This window comes from Lampris incognitus, chromosome 13 (assembly GCF_029633865.1).
Source record: "Lampris incognitus isolate fLamInc1 chromosome 13, fLamInc1.hap2, whole genome shotgun sequence".
NCBI classification, from domain to species: domain Eukaryota; kingdom Metazoa; phylum Chordata; class Actinopteri; order Lampriformes; family Lampridae; genus Lampris; species Lampris incognitus.
Genome location: NC_079223.1, coordinates 11,355,898 through 11,372,932, shown reverse-complemented (window position 1 = coordinate 11,372,932; position 17,035 = coordinate 11,355,898). Strand labels below are relative to the sequence as shown.

At 45.5% G+C, this 17,035-nt stretch overlaps 1 protein-coding gene across 1 annotated transcript in view; it reads right to left on the bottom strand.

Moving 5' to 3' along the window:
* klhdc3 (kelch domain containing 3) overlaps positions 1-16,301 on the bottom strand; it is a 38,029-nt gene extending 21,728 nt beyond the window's left edge. The window contains exons 1-8 of the mRNA XM_056291844.1: positions 16,152-16,301; positions 14,122-14,373; positions 12,593-12,769; positions 11,781-11,896; positions 11,628-11,699; positions 5,579-5,792; positions 4,917-5,003; positions 2,995-3,103 (exon numbers count right to left, since the gene is read on the bottom strand). Of these exons, the coding sequence (XP_056147819.1) occupies positions 2,995-3,103; positions 4,917-5,003; positions 5,579-5,792; positions 11,628-11,699; positions 11,781-11,896; positions 12,593-12,769; positions 14,122-14,275 (929 nt within the window). The 5' untranslated portion in view covers positions 14,276-14,373; positions 16,152-16,301. The remainder of the gene's footprint in view (positions 1-2,994; positions 3,104-4,916; positions 5,004-5,578; positions 5,793-11,627; positions 11,700-11,780; positions 11,897-12,592; positions 12,770-14,121; positions 14,374-16,151) is intronic.
* Positions 16,302-17,035: the final 734 nt, after the last annotated feature.

The window sequence follows — 17,035 nt, the reverse complement described above, 5'->3', positions numbered from 1 at the left end:
GAAAGTGTGCAAGTAAAAGACAAACTATTGTGGCGACAATGTGCTGTGTGTGTGTGTGTGTGCGCGTGTGTGTGCAGAGGCTCATGAGAATTCCTGTGCGTAAGAAGCTTAAGTGTGCTTATGTAAACAACAACAGTCCGGCACTGGTCAACAAAACTTGTGTGGTCACCTTGCTCAAGGCTCGGAACGGACAATGCTCTGCACGTTAACAGGAAGTGTCATCTTAACACAGACACACAGCGATAGACACACTGCCGGACCAAGCAAACCTCCGTTTCTCAGCATCACATCTGTACATGACAGACTGCAACCCCAATCCCCCGCTACACACCCCTGATGGATCGAACTTAAAGCTGCTCGAGGGACTGTTTTCATAGTAAAATATTAGCTCTTACCTAGGCGGGAATGTGTGTGTGTGTGTGTGTGTGTGTGTGTGTGTGTGTGTGTGTGTGTGTGTGGGCCTTGTGATGGCCTGGCGGCCTGTCCAGGGTGTCTCCCCGCCTGCCGCCCAATGACTGCTGGGATAGGCTCCAGCATCCCCACGACCCTGAGAGCAGGATAAGCGGTTTGGATAATGGTGGATGGATGGAATAGTACCTTTTAACCGCTTTTTGTATTGAAAATACCCCCTGAGCCCTGATGAAAAAAAAAACAAAACAAAACTAAACTCTGTATGTTATATTGACGTTATTTAAATTCAAATTGATTACTTCGATTTTGACTGCTGGGATAGGCTCCAGCATCCCCGCCACCCTGACAGCTGGATAAGCGATTTGGATAATGGGTGGATGGATGGATGTTTGTTATACACAAATGGAAAAATATAAGAGGTCATTGTGTTAGAAGCCATGATCTAAAATTGTTTTCCTGTCATTCAAGCGACATGACAGTCCCTTTTTGCAGAAATTCCCTTTTGCCGCTTAAAAAAAAAAAAAAAATTATACATATGTACTCATGTGTTTGGGTGAACTGTGCACATAAGGTCTTGTAGATTCAAAGCATTGTGTGGATAAAAGACTAAGCATGATGATTAGTGGAAAAAAAACCCCACAATAACAGAATCACACCTTGTTGCATGCACATGCATGTCAGAAAGTACAGAAGCAGGCAGTGTTCCTGGTACAACTGGCCATGAATCTGCTGAACTCCATGCTCACAGCACTCTGAAGTGATAGGTGTTTTTCTTTTTAATTTATCCGCTGATAAAACTGAGCGCCCTCCGTCAAGTCACTGAATCCAACACCCTCCCTTTTCCAGTCCCGGGAGTCTCGTCTGCTCGGGACAGGAATTCATGACTCCTGAGAGGGAATCCTGACTTAATCCAGGAGAGAAACCCAGCAGAGCACAACCGTCCTCAATAACAAGCATCGTCTTTGGCTCAATAAACAAAGCAACCTCTAATTACCCTACACCAATAACGGCATCGAGATTCGTTTCCTCCTAAAAGTCTAAAGATTTTATGTCACAAAGTTTCTTAGGATTTTAACGGTAAAAGAAGCATTTTTCAGTGATCCCCGGATCAGTTTTACATGATTAATATTTCTGGACAATAAAGAGCTACTCTGGCATCCCATGAAAACATGCATATTTCTTACGGCATCAACCGGTATTTCTTTGTCTTCAGCTGTTGTGCATTATAACGTATTTTAACAGTCATACAAAAAGTAAGCTCACTTTAATAATACTGCGTAACACACGAGGCATGACTAATAATACTTCAGGAGGAACTGGCCCTGCTGTACCGGTGCAGAGCAGCGCCGCCTGAGCTGAGGGGGCCCTTGTGTATTGGGGTGTGTTTGTCATTGTGCCGCAGCGGGCAGCGGAGCAGTAGACGGCTAAAACAGCAAGGGCCCGGGGGGCGCCGGGGCCTTCTGGGCTGAAAGGGCCCGGGGGGCGCCGGGGCCTTCCAGGCTGGAAGACGCACCCCGGCTCGGGGGGGGGGGGGGAACGACTCTTATCCACAGACTCCTGATCCCCACTATCAGGTTAGCCCAGTGGGGTTCAGCTGATAATGAAGGCCTACTGATAACAGAAGCCCAGGTCTCTGGACCACTCCAGAGACCTGGGCTTCGTTATCAGCTGAACCCCACCGGGCTAACCTGATAGTGGGGATCAGGTAAGGGTAGCTGCCGTCGTTTATGCTAACGATGGCAGCTACCTTTTTACGCGACCAGCTACTAGTTTATCTGAACACCATCACTGGACAAATGGCACCAGTCACTAAATCCCCACCGGCATCACCACTGCTCAGTAAACCAGAGGACATCATGGACTGCCGTCTATGGCAGCTAGAGTCTTAGAGATGGCAAAAAGAGGGGCACTTTTTTCCACTTGCACTGGAAAGCTACACAGGATGTTCACCATCTTCTGAGCTCCTTCATTAAGATACCACTGTTATGACCACAATCAAAGATAAGACTTAAGAGTTTACGGGTGTGTAAAAAAAAAAAGGAGTTGCCAACATCTCGCTGTTCTGGTCTGGTTCTTAATTCAGATGTACGGTGCAAACTGTTTTTCCATCTTTGGGGCAAAACAATACAGATTTGTTCCTATGGCTATTCTCTTGAACTGCATATTAAGTTGTTCTATTTTATTTTCCACCCTAAAGACTAATATTCAGTTTTATGGGATCAGGCTCAAACGCCGTCAACAAGGGCCATAATCCCCACCGGCAAAATAAACAATAACAACCAAGTAATAAAAAACATAGATAAAAACAACTGCATCAACCGTAAGCGCTACAGTGCTTAAAACCCACTGCCCTGGAACCCACAGTCCCTTGGGGGTTGAAGCCCACTACAGCCAGCCTCCCCATCACTGTGTCCCATTCCACTGCCTCACTTCCTCATTAAAGTCAGGAAATGCCGTCTCAATGCTTTTGCTTCAGCAAAAGACGCATTTCAGCTTCACAGTTAAAGTCACATGCATTGAGATTGGGGTCATATCCAACTTTTCTGTTAATATCTTAGTGAAACACTAAACACGCTGCCTCACCTGGTTCCCCCAAAGAGGATGATGCGATCTCCAACCATGCAACAGCACTGTCGTCTCCGTGGACATGGGCCTTTCCCTTTGGGCTCCACCTTCTTCCAGGCGAACGCTTCTGTTGTTTGTATTCGTACACACAATACAAAAACAATATGGAGACGTTAACAAACACTGCACACGGGAATAAATTCAAAGCCATGCTGGCAACCAAATAGAATCTGGAAACTCAACTACACCGTGAAGCATTCAATACTCGCTCATTGTTTCTGAGGCATGCCTACTCCCAGCTGACTTCCTCCGCACAAGGAGACTCTTAGAGAAACACTCAACTGATTTCTTGGCAGCAAATAGCTTCACAGAACAACTGCGAGCATCCTAACTTTTGATCAAGGTGAGCTGCACGGTTGCAACTACATGAATCCTCGGAAAGCATTACGTAAACCTGCTCTAGCTCGCCATTGTGCCTCTAGTTCATTTGTGTGCTGTCTAAATTATACACAAACACAAAGCTCAGGGAAACAGGGATGAAAGGAATGAACCCTTCAGGCAAGAAAACGAAGCGGCCCACTTGCTTTTATTTATTTGTTTTGACATTAAACTTTGTACCTGAGCAACAAGAGGGGGGAAAAAAAACTCGGAGTGCAACATGAGTGACGCTGCTGAAGGTCTTTCAATCGTTCCATAAAAGGACTAACCTCTGGATGGCAATGGCGTCACTTCATCTCTATAGCAACAAGCCATTCGGCCTTTGATGGGGTATTGATATTGAAGTAAGTGCCATCTAGTGGACAACTCTAATAACGCAGGTATGAATTATTTCACTGTCAGGTTGAACAAAAAACAAACCACTTCACAACAGCTGGATGAAGGTATTACCACATTCTTCATCCACAAAGACCTGCCCTCTTAAGAGCATGAAAGTAGGGAAGGTAGGTCAGATACACAATGCCAAAGCGTGGTGCTATGCTGTTACACACTCGCCCACTTTTCCCAAGACTTCATGGTGTTAGATGGCTTGCCTCACTTGTGTCGGGAACACTGTGGTGCAAGAGGAGCACTTGAAGCTCAACCCAGTTCATTATGAACTGCAAGATGCAGCACTTCCAGTTTCAGATGGTAGCATAGCAACAAGTAACAGCCAAACAGATGAGGTGTGAGAAAATAGGGCACAGATCTAGTTTTTGTACCGCCAGCCAATGCGGTGGACATTGCTAGGCACTGTGCTGCGTTTTGAGTTTGATTTTTTTCTTAAATTTTAAATAAAGCTGTCAGTGAGAAGTGCTATTTGCATTTTAATGTCCGTATAATAAATTTAATGAATGTGATTATGAATACGAGCACAACCACAAGCAACTTGCAAATCTTACAGTTAACATGCCTGTTGTGGAAGTACAGCACAGTGGTTTCTTGAAAAAATAGTCAAACACATGTGACTGCCCCCCCCCCAAAATGTAAATAAATAAATAAACACTTGGAACTTCTGAATAACTCAGACAAAACTGATGAGAGCAGAGAGAATGTTGAGATAGAAACGTTGACAGTTTTTCATCTGTGCCCCCCTCCAGTAAACGAGACGGGGCATCTGCATTTCATAGTCTGTATAACTAAAAGGGAGCAGCCAGCTGCTATCAGAGGAGTGACAGTCATTCGGGGTGGGGGGGTGGGGGGATTGTCTGCATGACTCTCTCCAGAATGTCGAGAAGGAAAACTGGGTCAAGACAAGCTGATGCGGGCTCTGCTGCGTTTTCCCCTGCAGAGGTAAACACTGTCATGACAAAACCACAGCCAAAGAAATTAGGATGCATTCTGATGCACTGACCAAACAAAAGCAATCAGGAAAGACAAGATAAGTAGCAGTTCTTGGCAGCTTTACAGCAACATTTTCTGTGAACCCAAACCTGACATCATTGTGTAAAACTGTAAGTCACCTGGATTGAATTTCCAGAGGTCATTGAAGTGCCTGTCCATACGTGCGTTGTAGCCTCCGAATATGTACAGCTCTCCGTCGTAGGCAACTGAAAACAGATGGGTGGAACAAAAACATGAGAACATTCGTTTAGTTCAACATAAGACATTTGCATGAAAATGAACGCCATTTCCAACACAGTCCATGGAACCACCAACATTAGCCTGCCGCCTACTTCGTAGAATTTGCACTGTTATCTTAGCTAAACAGTTAAAAACAGTCTACGCTTAGGAAAAAAAACAAAACCAAAAACAAATGTGAGCAAAAGAAATCCCGACATGCTCGCATGCAGAATGTATACAAACAAACCATGTTTGAGAGGGAAATGGAAAAAGGTCACATGGAATTACAGCACTCATTTGAAGATAATTGCATCATTAAAGTAGGAGAGCTGGAAAATTACAGTGAACAACGTTTTTCCTCTTTAGAATGTATTACTGCAAGAGCTTTGTGCTGCCTTCTACAGATAAGTGTGCCAGACCTCTCTATGAAAGTTAAAAGGATGGGGAATTGGCTCGCACATTTGCCAAATGTGCGGTTCATTCAGAATTCAGAAGTGTCGTTAATGTATTATGTTGACATATGTCTCCTTTTTGCTTATGAGTGTGTATATGTGTAACTTACAAGCTGAATGACTCCTGCGCCCGTCTGGCAGGGGCTGTGCTGACGGGGTGCTCAGCCAGCAGTTGGTCTCCGTGTCAAACACTCTGATCTTGTTGCAGTAGATCTCGTTGTTCGAGTGGAAGGGGCCGAAGCGGTCCGCTCGTCCTCCAAACACAAACATCTTTGTGCCGATGATGGTGGCCGAGTGGAAGTCTCTCCAGCGCGCTGGAGTTCCCTGTAAAGAGAAGAGCAACAGAGGATGATGTGAGACGCACTTCAACTCGCCACAAAAATGTCAGCTGAGATGAGACGTGAACTGTATTTCTCGAGACCGTGGTAATTACCACCTTTATTACTCCACACCCTGAGCTACAACTGCTATAACTACTCCTGCTGATGGTAACAGTCCTTTCACATATTCTATTTTTCCCCATGTTTTACCAAGCTGTCTGGCAGTTACAAACCCTCATACCCAGACGATTAGTGCCATCTAGTGGACTACTTTTAACAAACACGTAGGCACTAACCACAGATGAGAATTTGCTACAGCATTAAAAATAGTGAGCCCTGTGATGGCCTGGCGGCCTGTCCAGGGTGTCTCCTCGCCTGCCGTCCAATGACTACTGGGATGGGCTCCGGCATTCCTGCGACCCTGGGAGCAGGATGGGCGGTTTGGATAATGGATGGACGGATTAAAAATAGTGAAACATCACCAAACTGTCCATACTATAAACATTTCAGTTGCAAACAATTCCACAAAAAGATGCAATAGGCGGGCCCGGGCTAGATGCTGGAGATAGTCTGACATATCTGGAAAGGAGAATGATATCAGATAGGCCTGGGGATGCTGGAATGGTACACGTGTCAAGGGGGAAATTCACAACAATGAAATTTGATGCTTCGACACTGGATAAAAACCTGTGTCACAATGGCAAGCCCCCTAGCCCTTCTGCATTTATTTCGCCTACACCCATGACAAAGCCTTTTTCACATGGAATTCAGCTCCAGAATGTGTTGCTATTGTTCTGCTGGGATTTAAGTTGCTGCCACAGGCTCTTCGACTCGTCGTAGAGTATACTTGTAAAGAAAATTTTTTTTAAAATCTAGTACGGCAGTTATGCAACCCAAATGATGCAAAACAAGATTTTATTAGCTAAAACTCAATATATGTCAATAGTAATCCAATGTACAGGTTCTAGGACAAATGAAACTATTTAAAAAAATAGTGCAAACAGTTAAGACCTTTCAAATATTTCTATAATACCAGCCAAACCAGTTCTCCTGCTGCTGGGGACCTAAACTAAACAGCATATATTAGATGACTTCATCATTCTTAAAAGGGGAAACTGGTTGAGCACACATTCACCAAAAAAAACAACAGGCCCTTGTAGAAACCCCAACACACGAACCATAAAACCACACAGAACAAATAAACCGTTGCATTCCACAGACACTGATAATAACTGCCTAAAAAGGAAAACCAGTAAATATAAAAATATATCACTGATTGTCAAATAAATAGCCTGAGCGCTATCGGGGCAAAATACATTTTCCCTGTTTCCGTTTTTGAACTGGGCATACAAAAATGGAAATAGGAATCAGTACAGAGCAGCCAAGTACAAGTTGCGTGCTGCAGTAAGAAACGCAAAGTCCAGCTACACAACAAAACCCGAACAACAATTCTCTTCCAGTAACTCCAGATCCATCCATCAGGATCGCGGGGATGCTGGAGCCTATCCCAGCAGTCATTGGGCGGCAGGCGGGGAGATACCCTGGACAGGCCGCCAGAGTATCACACAGGGCCAACATACACACACAAATTCATACCTACAGACAATTTAGTACGGCCGATTCACCTGACCTACATGTCTTTGGACTGTGGGAGGAAACCGGAGCCCCCGGAGGAAACCCACACAAACACGGGGAGAATATGCAAACTCCACAGAGAGGACGACCCCCGAGATTGGACTACCCCATGGCTCGAACCCAGGACCTTCTTGCTGTGAGGCGACCGCGCTAACCACTGCGCCATTGTGCCACCAGTAACTCCAGATCAATATGGAAAAATCTTAAAGAAATGACAGATTACAAAAAACGCCCCTGCTCCCCTCCAGATAATGACTATAACCTCCTAGTTACATTAAACAAGTTTTATGCAAGGTTTGAAAAACCTATATTCCACCAGCCATCCTCCCTACTCCCACTTCCAATGCCACCCTTCTGCATCCAGGAGGATGAGGTGAGAGCAACATTCAAGAAGCTGAACATTAAGAAAGCAGCAGGGCCAGACGGCATCAGTCCTGCTTTGTTCAGCCACTGTGCAGCACAATTGGCCCCAATATTTTCCACCATATTGAACACCTCTTGAAGCCAATGCACAGTCCCACAGTGCTTCAAACTCTCTACCATCATTCCTGTGCCAAAGTCCTCAAAGATCACCTGCCTCAATGACTTCAGACCAGTTGCCCTAACATCTGTGGTCATGAAAGCATTTGAGCGTTATGATTCCGTCTCACTTGAAATCTTGCACCTCCCCAATGATGGACCCATATCAATTTGCCTATCAAGCCAACCGGTCTGTTGAAGATGCACTTAGCATAGTCCTCTTCCATGCCCTGCAACACCTGGAATCACCAACACACGCATCCTATTCACAGACTTTAGTTCTGCCTTCAACGCCATCAACCCACTCAAACTCTTTACCATACTCTTGGATATGAACACTGACCCAGCCATATGCCACTGGATTCGGAGCTTCCTGTGGAACAAGCCAGAGGGTGAAGGTTAATAACCTAACCTCACACCCTCAGTACAGGTGCTCCTCAAGGCAGTGTTCTCTCCCCCTGGCTCTTCTCACTTTACACCACCCACTTTACATCCACAGATAGCTCTGTGAAAATAATGAAATATGCAGACGACAAAACCATTGTAGGCCTCATCTCCAACAATGATGAAACCCAGTACTACACTGCAGTAGACCAAGTTGTCATTTGGTGTGCAAACAAAAACCTTCTGCTTAATACAGCCAAAACCCAAGAACTCATTATTGACTTCTGATGCATGCCGAATCCTAAAACACCCATACAAATGAACAGAAACCCCATCACCACCACTGACTCTTTTAAATTCCTTGGAACAAACATCAGCAATAATCTGAAGTGGAAAATTAACACTGAACACATCATTGCAAAAGCTCAACAACGACTTCACTTTCTTAGGCAGCTTAAAAAATACCGGATCAAACATCAACTGCTCGTTCTGTTTTACTCAGCCATTATCGAGTCCATCATAACATCTTCTATTACAGTGCAGCGGATTGTCAACAAGGCATCCAAAATGATAGGCAACCCACTCCCCTCAGTTGAATCTCTACATACTAACCGGACTGTAAAGCGAGCAAAGAAGATCATCTCCGACCCCTCACATCCTGCTCATCACCTCTTCCTGCTCCTTCCCTCAGGGAGGCGCTACAGGTCCCTATCCATTAAGACTAAATGCTTCACAAACAGTTTTTTTCCCCTAGCCATAAGAACTCTGAATTCCTTCCTATAGTCCCCTCCTCACACACCATTGGCATAAATACCACCATTCACCTAACTGTTATGTGTGATGTTTATTTCTGTTATTGTGTAACTGTATTGTTCGTGATAATATGTGGAGTGTCTGTTGTTGTCCATGGATGTATTGTGCTGTAGAGTTTAATGTGTACCAAAAACAGATTCCACCAGCCTTGGTCGTGTGGCTAATAAAACAATCTAATCTAATCTAAATGTTTTGTGGAACATCTGAGCACAATTAACGGGTCGCTAAATGCACTTCAGAGGCTTTTCGAAGAATCGTGCAGACAATGGCAGTTTACTGCATTATAATCTGTAACTTCCTCCTGGTTCTCACATGTGATCAGGTCGAATGAATCCAGGTTCAGACCGATTATAAAGCCTGCCTTTTTAACAAGTTTATTGATCCTGTTCCTATCATTACCCATGATGCTTCTGCCCCAACAGACAACAATAGTTAAAAAGGTAACTGGCTAAAATACGAAGTATAAAAAAACATTCAAGATTTTCCAGCTCGGGCGTCTGGATAGTGTGGCAGTCTATTCTGTTGCCTAGCAACATGGGGTTCGCCTGTTTGAATCCCTGTGTTACCTCCAGGTTGGTAGGGCGTCTCTACAGACACAATTGGCCATGTCTGCTTGTGGGAAGCCGGATGTTACCTCCAGCTTGGTCGGGTGTCCCTACAGACACAATTGGCCGTGTCTGCGGGTGGGAAGCTGGATGTGGGTATGTGTCCTGGTCGCTGCACTAGTGCCTCCTCTGGTTGGTTGGGGCGCCTTTTCGGGGGAGTGGGGAACTGTGGGGAATAGCGTGATCCTCCCATGCACTACGTCCCCCAGGTGAAACTCCTCACTGTCAGGTGAAAAGAAGTGGCTGGCGACTCCCTGTGTATCAGAGGAAGCATGTGGTAGTCTGCAGCCCTACCCAGATTGGCAGAGGGAGTGAAGCAGTAACTGGAATGGCTCGGAAGAGTGGGGTAATTGACCGGATACAATTGGGGGGGGGGGGGAAAGGGGGGGGAATCCCCCCCCAAAAAAAGATAGTTTGCATCACATCGGTTCACAACCCTCTCAATGGGTTTTCTATAGGTCTGGGTTTTTGCCATTTAATACACGGTGGCATACAAGGCAGATTCACCTGAGCCCCTACAGGTATGTAGGTTTGGTTAAGCACAGGGAATCGGAGTCCATCAACATCTGAAATAGTGATATAAGCAGGTCACACAATGAGCTAAATCTTTACAAAAAGTATCTTGCTTGTGATCTTCCCAATGACAACTGATCATTTGGGAAGCAGAGGGGGGCAGGTGAAATAATGATACATTCTGCGGCTCTACCAAACCTCCGTAGGAAGACCAAAACGAGTGAGCTGTATATTCCTGTCATGTCAGGTAACCGTGTAGTATACCTTTAGAAAAGCACAGCATGTGAGTGAGCTGTCCACATTATTCAGAAATAGCTTTTCCCCAAAGGACTGAGGATATAATCCTCGGTGAGGCTTTTTGTACTTGGCAGTCTACCAAGGAACTGCATTACTGGACACTGCAGGATCTCTCTGTCCACTCAGTATGACCACTGGCAACCTCCGCAGCAGTAATACCAACCCCAGTGACTGAAAGTGTTGCTAGATAGTTTCCAACAGAGTGTTCTGATTGAAACCTGATGCCTTGTCTCTTTACTCTATCCATGTCTAATTTACATTCAGGCCTACGGCCTAAATGTGAGACAGACTATTCATGTAGTATATTAACAGTGGAACTGACAATGAATATTTTGTGAACATGTAAAAAGATGCACTTGGGAAGATTTCCCCTTAATCTAGACTTTGATTCACTCAACAAGTCTGAAGCTATATTGAAAGCATGAACTTCTCAACTGAGTTCAATGTTCAATTTTTTCTGTGCCGCAAATTAGCCTCACAGACATACCTCGATCCCAACCCATTCCTGATAAACATTTAGGCTAAACCACACACATCCCAAAAGCTTGGTGCATACTGCAAAATCTAACAGAGGAGATCTGCCAATCGTAAGTCCCTCTCTTCATCCAGTTAGGCCAGTTTCACATAAGAGACTTTCTTTTTGGGGGGGGGCCCCCCCTTTTCTCCCAATTGTATCCAGCCAATTACCACACTCTTCCAAGCCATCCCGGTCGCTGCTCCACCCCCCTCTGCCAATCAGGGGAGGGCTGCAGACTACCACATGCCTCCTCCGATACATGTGGAGTCACCAGCCACTTCTTTTCACCTGACAGTGAGGAGTTTCGCCAGGGGTACGTAGCGCGTGGGAGGATCACGCTATTCCCCCCAGTTCTGCCTCCCCCCTGAACAGGCGCCCTGACCGACCAGAGGAGGAGCTATTTTCCTTACCAGGACACATACCCACATCCGGCTTCCCACCCACAGACACGGCCAAGTGGTGCCTCCAACCAAACATTAGAGTTCAGCACCTTGATGGAGGCTGGAACAAATTATAGTTTCAAGCGGTTTGATTTGCAGTGCTGGTTTCAACTCACCCTGGCATTGATCAGAGACCAGACCATGGTGGTGGTGTCCAGCTTGTGGATGTCGTTGGAGAAGCAGTCAGCCTAGAGAGCAGCAGAGCACCGGAGTTAAACCATGCTTCAAACCTCAGAGGGCAAGTGAGCTGGGAAGCGAGAGAGACTCACCAGCTGTTCATATCCACCAAAGATGTACATGGCCTTCCCCAGGACGCAGGCAGAGTGACCGTCCCTTGCCCCTGGAACTGTCCCCGAAATCTTGGGCGTGAACCATCTATGTGTATCTACAACCAAAAACAGATAACAGCAACTTAAAACTCCTCAACAGAATTGAGGGTCTAAGGACAGGGGGTGTCACACATAGCCTTTATTCTATTTTTGTTTGTTGGATAAAGTAATGATTGTAATTGTGGTAATGAATTGTGGTTTAGGGCTATACCAATAAAACCTGACTTGAGTAACTTGAAATATTTTTGCAAGGAGGATTAACCTCGCTATTTCATGGCAGTGGCATAGGATTTACAAGTTACAACCCTGAAGGTTCACATGGGAAAAAAAGTGTTTTTGATACTTTCCATCCCTGGTATATTTTAGACAATAGCTAATCCACAAATATCCAGTTCATGAATATTTCTAGTTGCTAATTTTAATGATCGCTCGCAGGTCAGGCTTTCCTGGGAAAAACGATACGGTGTATAGTATTTTAGACCTGCATTTTCATCTGCATTCAGCATAGCATCTAAATGCAGATGAAATCGGCAGGTAGTGTCAAGTATCGGCATCTCTTTGACTCTGAATGGATCCTGGGACTTGGACTGCTCAAACATCAATGCATTTGCCAGTATCATTTACCAGTAGCAGCAAATAAGACAAAAACAATCTAAAGGATGAACTTTAAACCTCATGCAGGTGCCTCTTGATTTGTATAGGAAACAAAATGGATCACTTAAACAAAAAGGTCCAAGAATAGCTTTACTTACTGACATCAAATGCATAAAGCACATTGCAGGCCCCCTCTGTGTCATTGCGCCCTCCCCAGATATAGATGATATCCTCCAGCAGGACAGCGGTGTGGCCATAGCGCATGTAGGGCACCTCACGGGCATGTTCTCTCCCCCCGGTCCTTACTGGGGGCAACTTCGTCCAGCGCAGAGACACTGAGTTGTAAGTGTTAGGCAAATGTACAGAAAATCAATGCATGTTTCCAGGCTACATGGATTAACTCTCCATGAGAAACCAACATCTGAGAAATTAAATGAAAGCAACAATTCCAGAAATATTAATTCTTATGTAATAATAATGATAATATGATACTCTGCTGATTTCAGAAGTGAAACAAATGCCGTCTTTCACTTCTTTCTGACTATCAGACTGCAGGTTTGGCCACAGGAGTTGTTGCTCATGGACACTGCTCAAGGAAATCATAACAGTGGAAGAAAGAAAATGCTGAACATGAGGAATAATCCATTTTGTCTTGGTATTCCCTTTGTGACTAACTGAGATGTGGTTACACTGTCTTTCCATAGGTCATAAATAAAAACTGTAATGCAAGTTTTTAAATGCAAGAAGAGGTTGTAGATATAAACCGTAGATGTTAACTACTATCGGCCTGTGTTTCAAGTAACATTGTAATCAGAAAAAAAAAAAACGTTTGGCATCTGAAATTACAAAAAAAGGTCCCGTAGATTAAGATGAGTAAAACTTTTAGACACTGACCAAGGATGCTTCCTCTAAAATTAAAACAGGCTAAATCACTTGGTCTGCTGAAATCCGCCACGTCAAGCCTGTACAAAAATTTCCCAGGCGGCAGAAAAAATTACAATTAAAAACTAAATCTGGATAAAATTATAAAGCACACTGCAATAAAAAGAACATCAAAGAAGCACAAAGCCAGTAACAAAATAACAATGAAACAATAGCCGAGGGGCCCATTTCCATTTCAATCTGCCAAATCATCACCATGTCAGTTACATTCGTTGCAGGGCAGGGCAGGAACAGGTAGGTTCCAGGTAGCTAAAGGAAGTTAGAAAACCCCAAAGCAGGTGGTCAACCACACTAAGAAATACAAAACGGGTCAGACTACGGAAAAGATAGCGAACTCAAATCCTTCATAGCAGTGTGACATCTACATGACGAGAACATCTGTGTGCGAGATGGAGAGATAGACAAAGAGAAAGGGAGGGAAAAATCAAGAGCGAGAGAGGAAAAGAGACGAATGAGCCAATTTCTACAGCTGGTGATGGGTGTTTTTAGGTTGGTGGAGGTTTAACTGACAATAAGAATACTTCCTCAGTGACATTAGCTCATATTTCTACTTGCGTATTTAAATAAAACATTTGCTAATATGCGGTCCAATAAAATAACAGAAAAGAGACAAGGAAGAACAAGGAAAGAAGTCAAGTCTAGGAGAGAAACAACAAACATCAATGACAATAGTGATTGTTTTTTTGCCCCCCCCCCCAACAACAGATAATGTGGCTGACGGTTGGTAACAGCTGTCAGTGCTTGCCTGTGTTAAAGACGTGCACATCAATCTGACGGAGCGTCTCGTAGTCCTCCCCGGAGCAGTAGCCTCCAAAGGAGTACACCTTATGGCCCACCGCCACAGCAGCATGGTTGACTCTCCGCGGCCCTCCTTCCAGGTGCACGGTCCAGCGCAACATCCCACGCGCACGCACCTCCACCTGCTGTGACTCTCTTTCTTTACACCATCACTTTGTCCGGCGCTTGGACCCCATCAAGTCACAGTCACCATCGAGACCTGGAGCCAAAGGAAGAAAAGGGAGATGGTGTCATGAACACTGATTCTGTCTGGGTGGGAGAACAAGTGACTGCGAAGGGGGATCGCTTTTTTACCCCTCATGGGTTGAGATGAGCTCTGTTTTGTGGCCATGGCTGACAGGCTAGCAAACCCCTGCATTACCTAAGTGGGGGAGAGTATTTTAAGAGGTGATTAGGCTTACACCTACCACACTCCTCTTTCCTCCTATTCTCTTGCCCATCCCCTCCCCTTGCATTTCAACAGCTCTTAATATAGAAACACATATGATAAAGCATGCAACCCCCCCCCCCCCAAGCATAATGCAGGAATCACAGACGTCGGCTATCACCAACTAATACACGAACAATTTTAACTTCAATGTGTGGCTGTGTTGATAATCTTTTCTTTTTTTTGTGGAAAAATTGTCAACATAGTGTAAGGGAAGCAGGGGAGCTACAACCCCCACGTGTTCACGCCTTCAGATCTCTTTTACTAAAAAGAAAGCAAAACTGAAAATCAATCTGTCGCACTTCGAAATGATAAAAAGTGTGAATTATATCAGGTATGAATCAGTGAAAACATGCAGTCGCCTGTCCTGACGGCCTGAATTTTAAATAAAACAGGCTCATATCAACCATTGTTGGGGAAACAGGAGCCATGCAAGTTTCAACCTAGACAGCAGGGTCTAAAAAGTGAAGTCAGAGCGGGGGGACCGGTTCTTCCTAAACCCCACCTGTCCTCTCCTGTTTTCTAGTAGTGAGTCAACATTTTAATGACCTCCAACCTTAGGTTTGCTCTTTAAAACACCCCCCCCCCCGCCAGGAGATTATCTAAAACAGACCCCTCCACTCCGCGGCCCACACATCTCTGGAGGGGCAGCACGCCGGCCAGAGCAAGGCAACGATTAAATGTCAGCCTTCTCTCAATGGGAGCCAGCATTTTAGTTTTGTTTACCACTGGGTCAAGTGCTGGAAGCGTCTGAAGACCGCCGAGGTGAACTCACGCCCAGCTGTCACCCAGTGATCACTCAAGTGCATGTGGACCCACAAGGCACACACACCCCCCCCCCACCCCCAGTGTGGTCATCAACCCTGACAGACTTGTCACGGTTTACTTAACCTAGCCCCAACAACCCATTTCATCCCATCCAGCTCCGCTTTATCTCCGGCTTGTTCATTTACCCAAGTCTTGCAAAACATCTTGGCGAGAGAGCCAAGTTGGCTTTGTGCCCCCCCCCCCCCCCGTCTGATCCCAGATCAGCCTCCGCAGAAGTGACAGCTTTTGACCACACCGCTCTTCCAGCACAAGGCGATACTGGCGCCGCCGTCGGGAGAGCGCAGGTCCCATCGAAGGCTGTAAAATGCGGGGTTGTCGACCGCCGCGTATCGGCGAGGACCACAGCCTAGATCCAACGGTGCTGTGACATTGATTCCTGCCACGGTTACTCACGCGTAGTTGACACGGCTAGCCAGATATAACGCTAGCCGGCCAAGCTAGCTGCTGGGAAGGGATGTGTGTGCCAGAGGGTAGAGCGCCCGTCAGCCTTCAAGCGCCACGGCCGTGGCGTCAGCTAACAAGTGCGCTGGCGCCAACGCCGACATTAACGGTTTCCCTCAGTCGCACTCACAGCGACGTCAACGTCTGCGTTCACGTCGTTACCGAAGCCGCTAGCCGCCGTTGCTAAGCTAGCGTAATTAGCGTTAGCTCGCGTAAGCTAAGACGTAAACTAACTAGCTAGCTAGCTAGCTAACGTTATCCACATGCCAAGCCACAAATACCTAGTTGCTGTCAGCCGGTGTTAAAAGTCTCCCCGTCCTCGCAGATCCGCCAGCGTAAGTGACAGGAACCATGGACAGGGCAGAAAAGTTTGCCCCAGTGACGGGTTGACAACAGACCAGGTTAGACAGGCGAGCCAGTTCGCTGCTCTAGGGGCCAACGCTCCTGGTGGACTCGGCGTCAAGCCCGCCGTAGACGGCCGGAGTGAGAGCACGGCCTTCCGGTGAGGCGCTTTCAAAATAAGGACCTTCATGGCGCGCGCGCGCGTGCGTCTCCGCAGCGAAACCCGGGTAAACCCAGTTTGTAAATAAACAGCAAGTCCAAACTCTGTAGCAACCACGTGAACGTTGTACAGTAAAGACCCTATACATACATACATACATACATACATACATACATACATACATACATACATACATACATACATACATACATACATACACACACACACATATACACACACACACATATATATATATATATATACACATACATACATACATATATATATGCAGATTTCACTTTTCAATGCCCTTGCTCGTTGCAGACAGAAAGATTATACTACTTTCCTTAAATTTGATGATTCACTGATATTTAGATACGCTGATATTCTTATTTACATAGACTGTATTAGAAACTTTCTTCTAGGATAAAATGCGTCTAAGTCCTTTGTTTTTATGTAAAGTATCCCACTAGAGCAAACGCACTGTAGGTGCAAATGTGCTTGGCCATAAACTGGAATTCCACCAAACTGTTGCAAGACTCAGATAACAAACTTTACACACCAGAAAACTCAAGGACGTCAACGCTGGTCACAGAACAGAGCTGCAGAAGCAAGTATGAACTCTGCCACCGGAGCATTCGGTAGGTACTGTATACTCGGTAG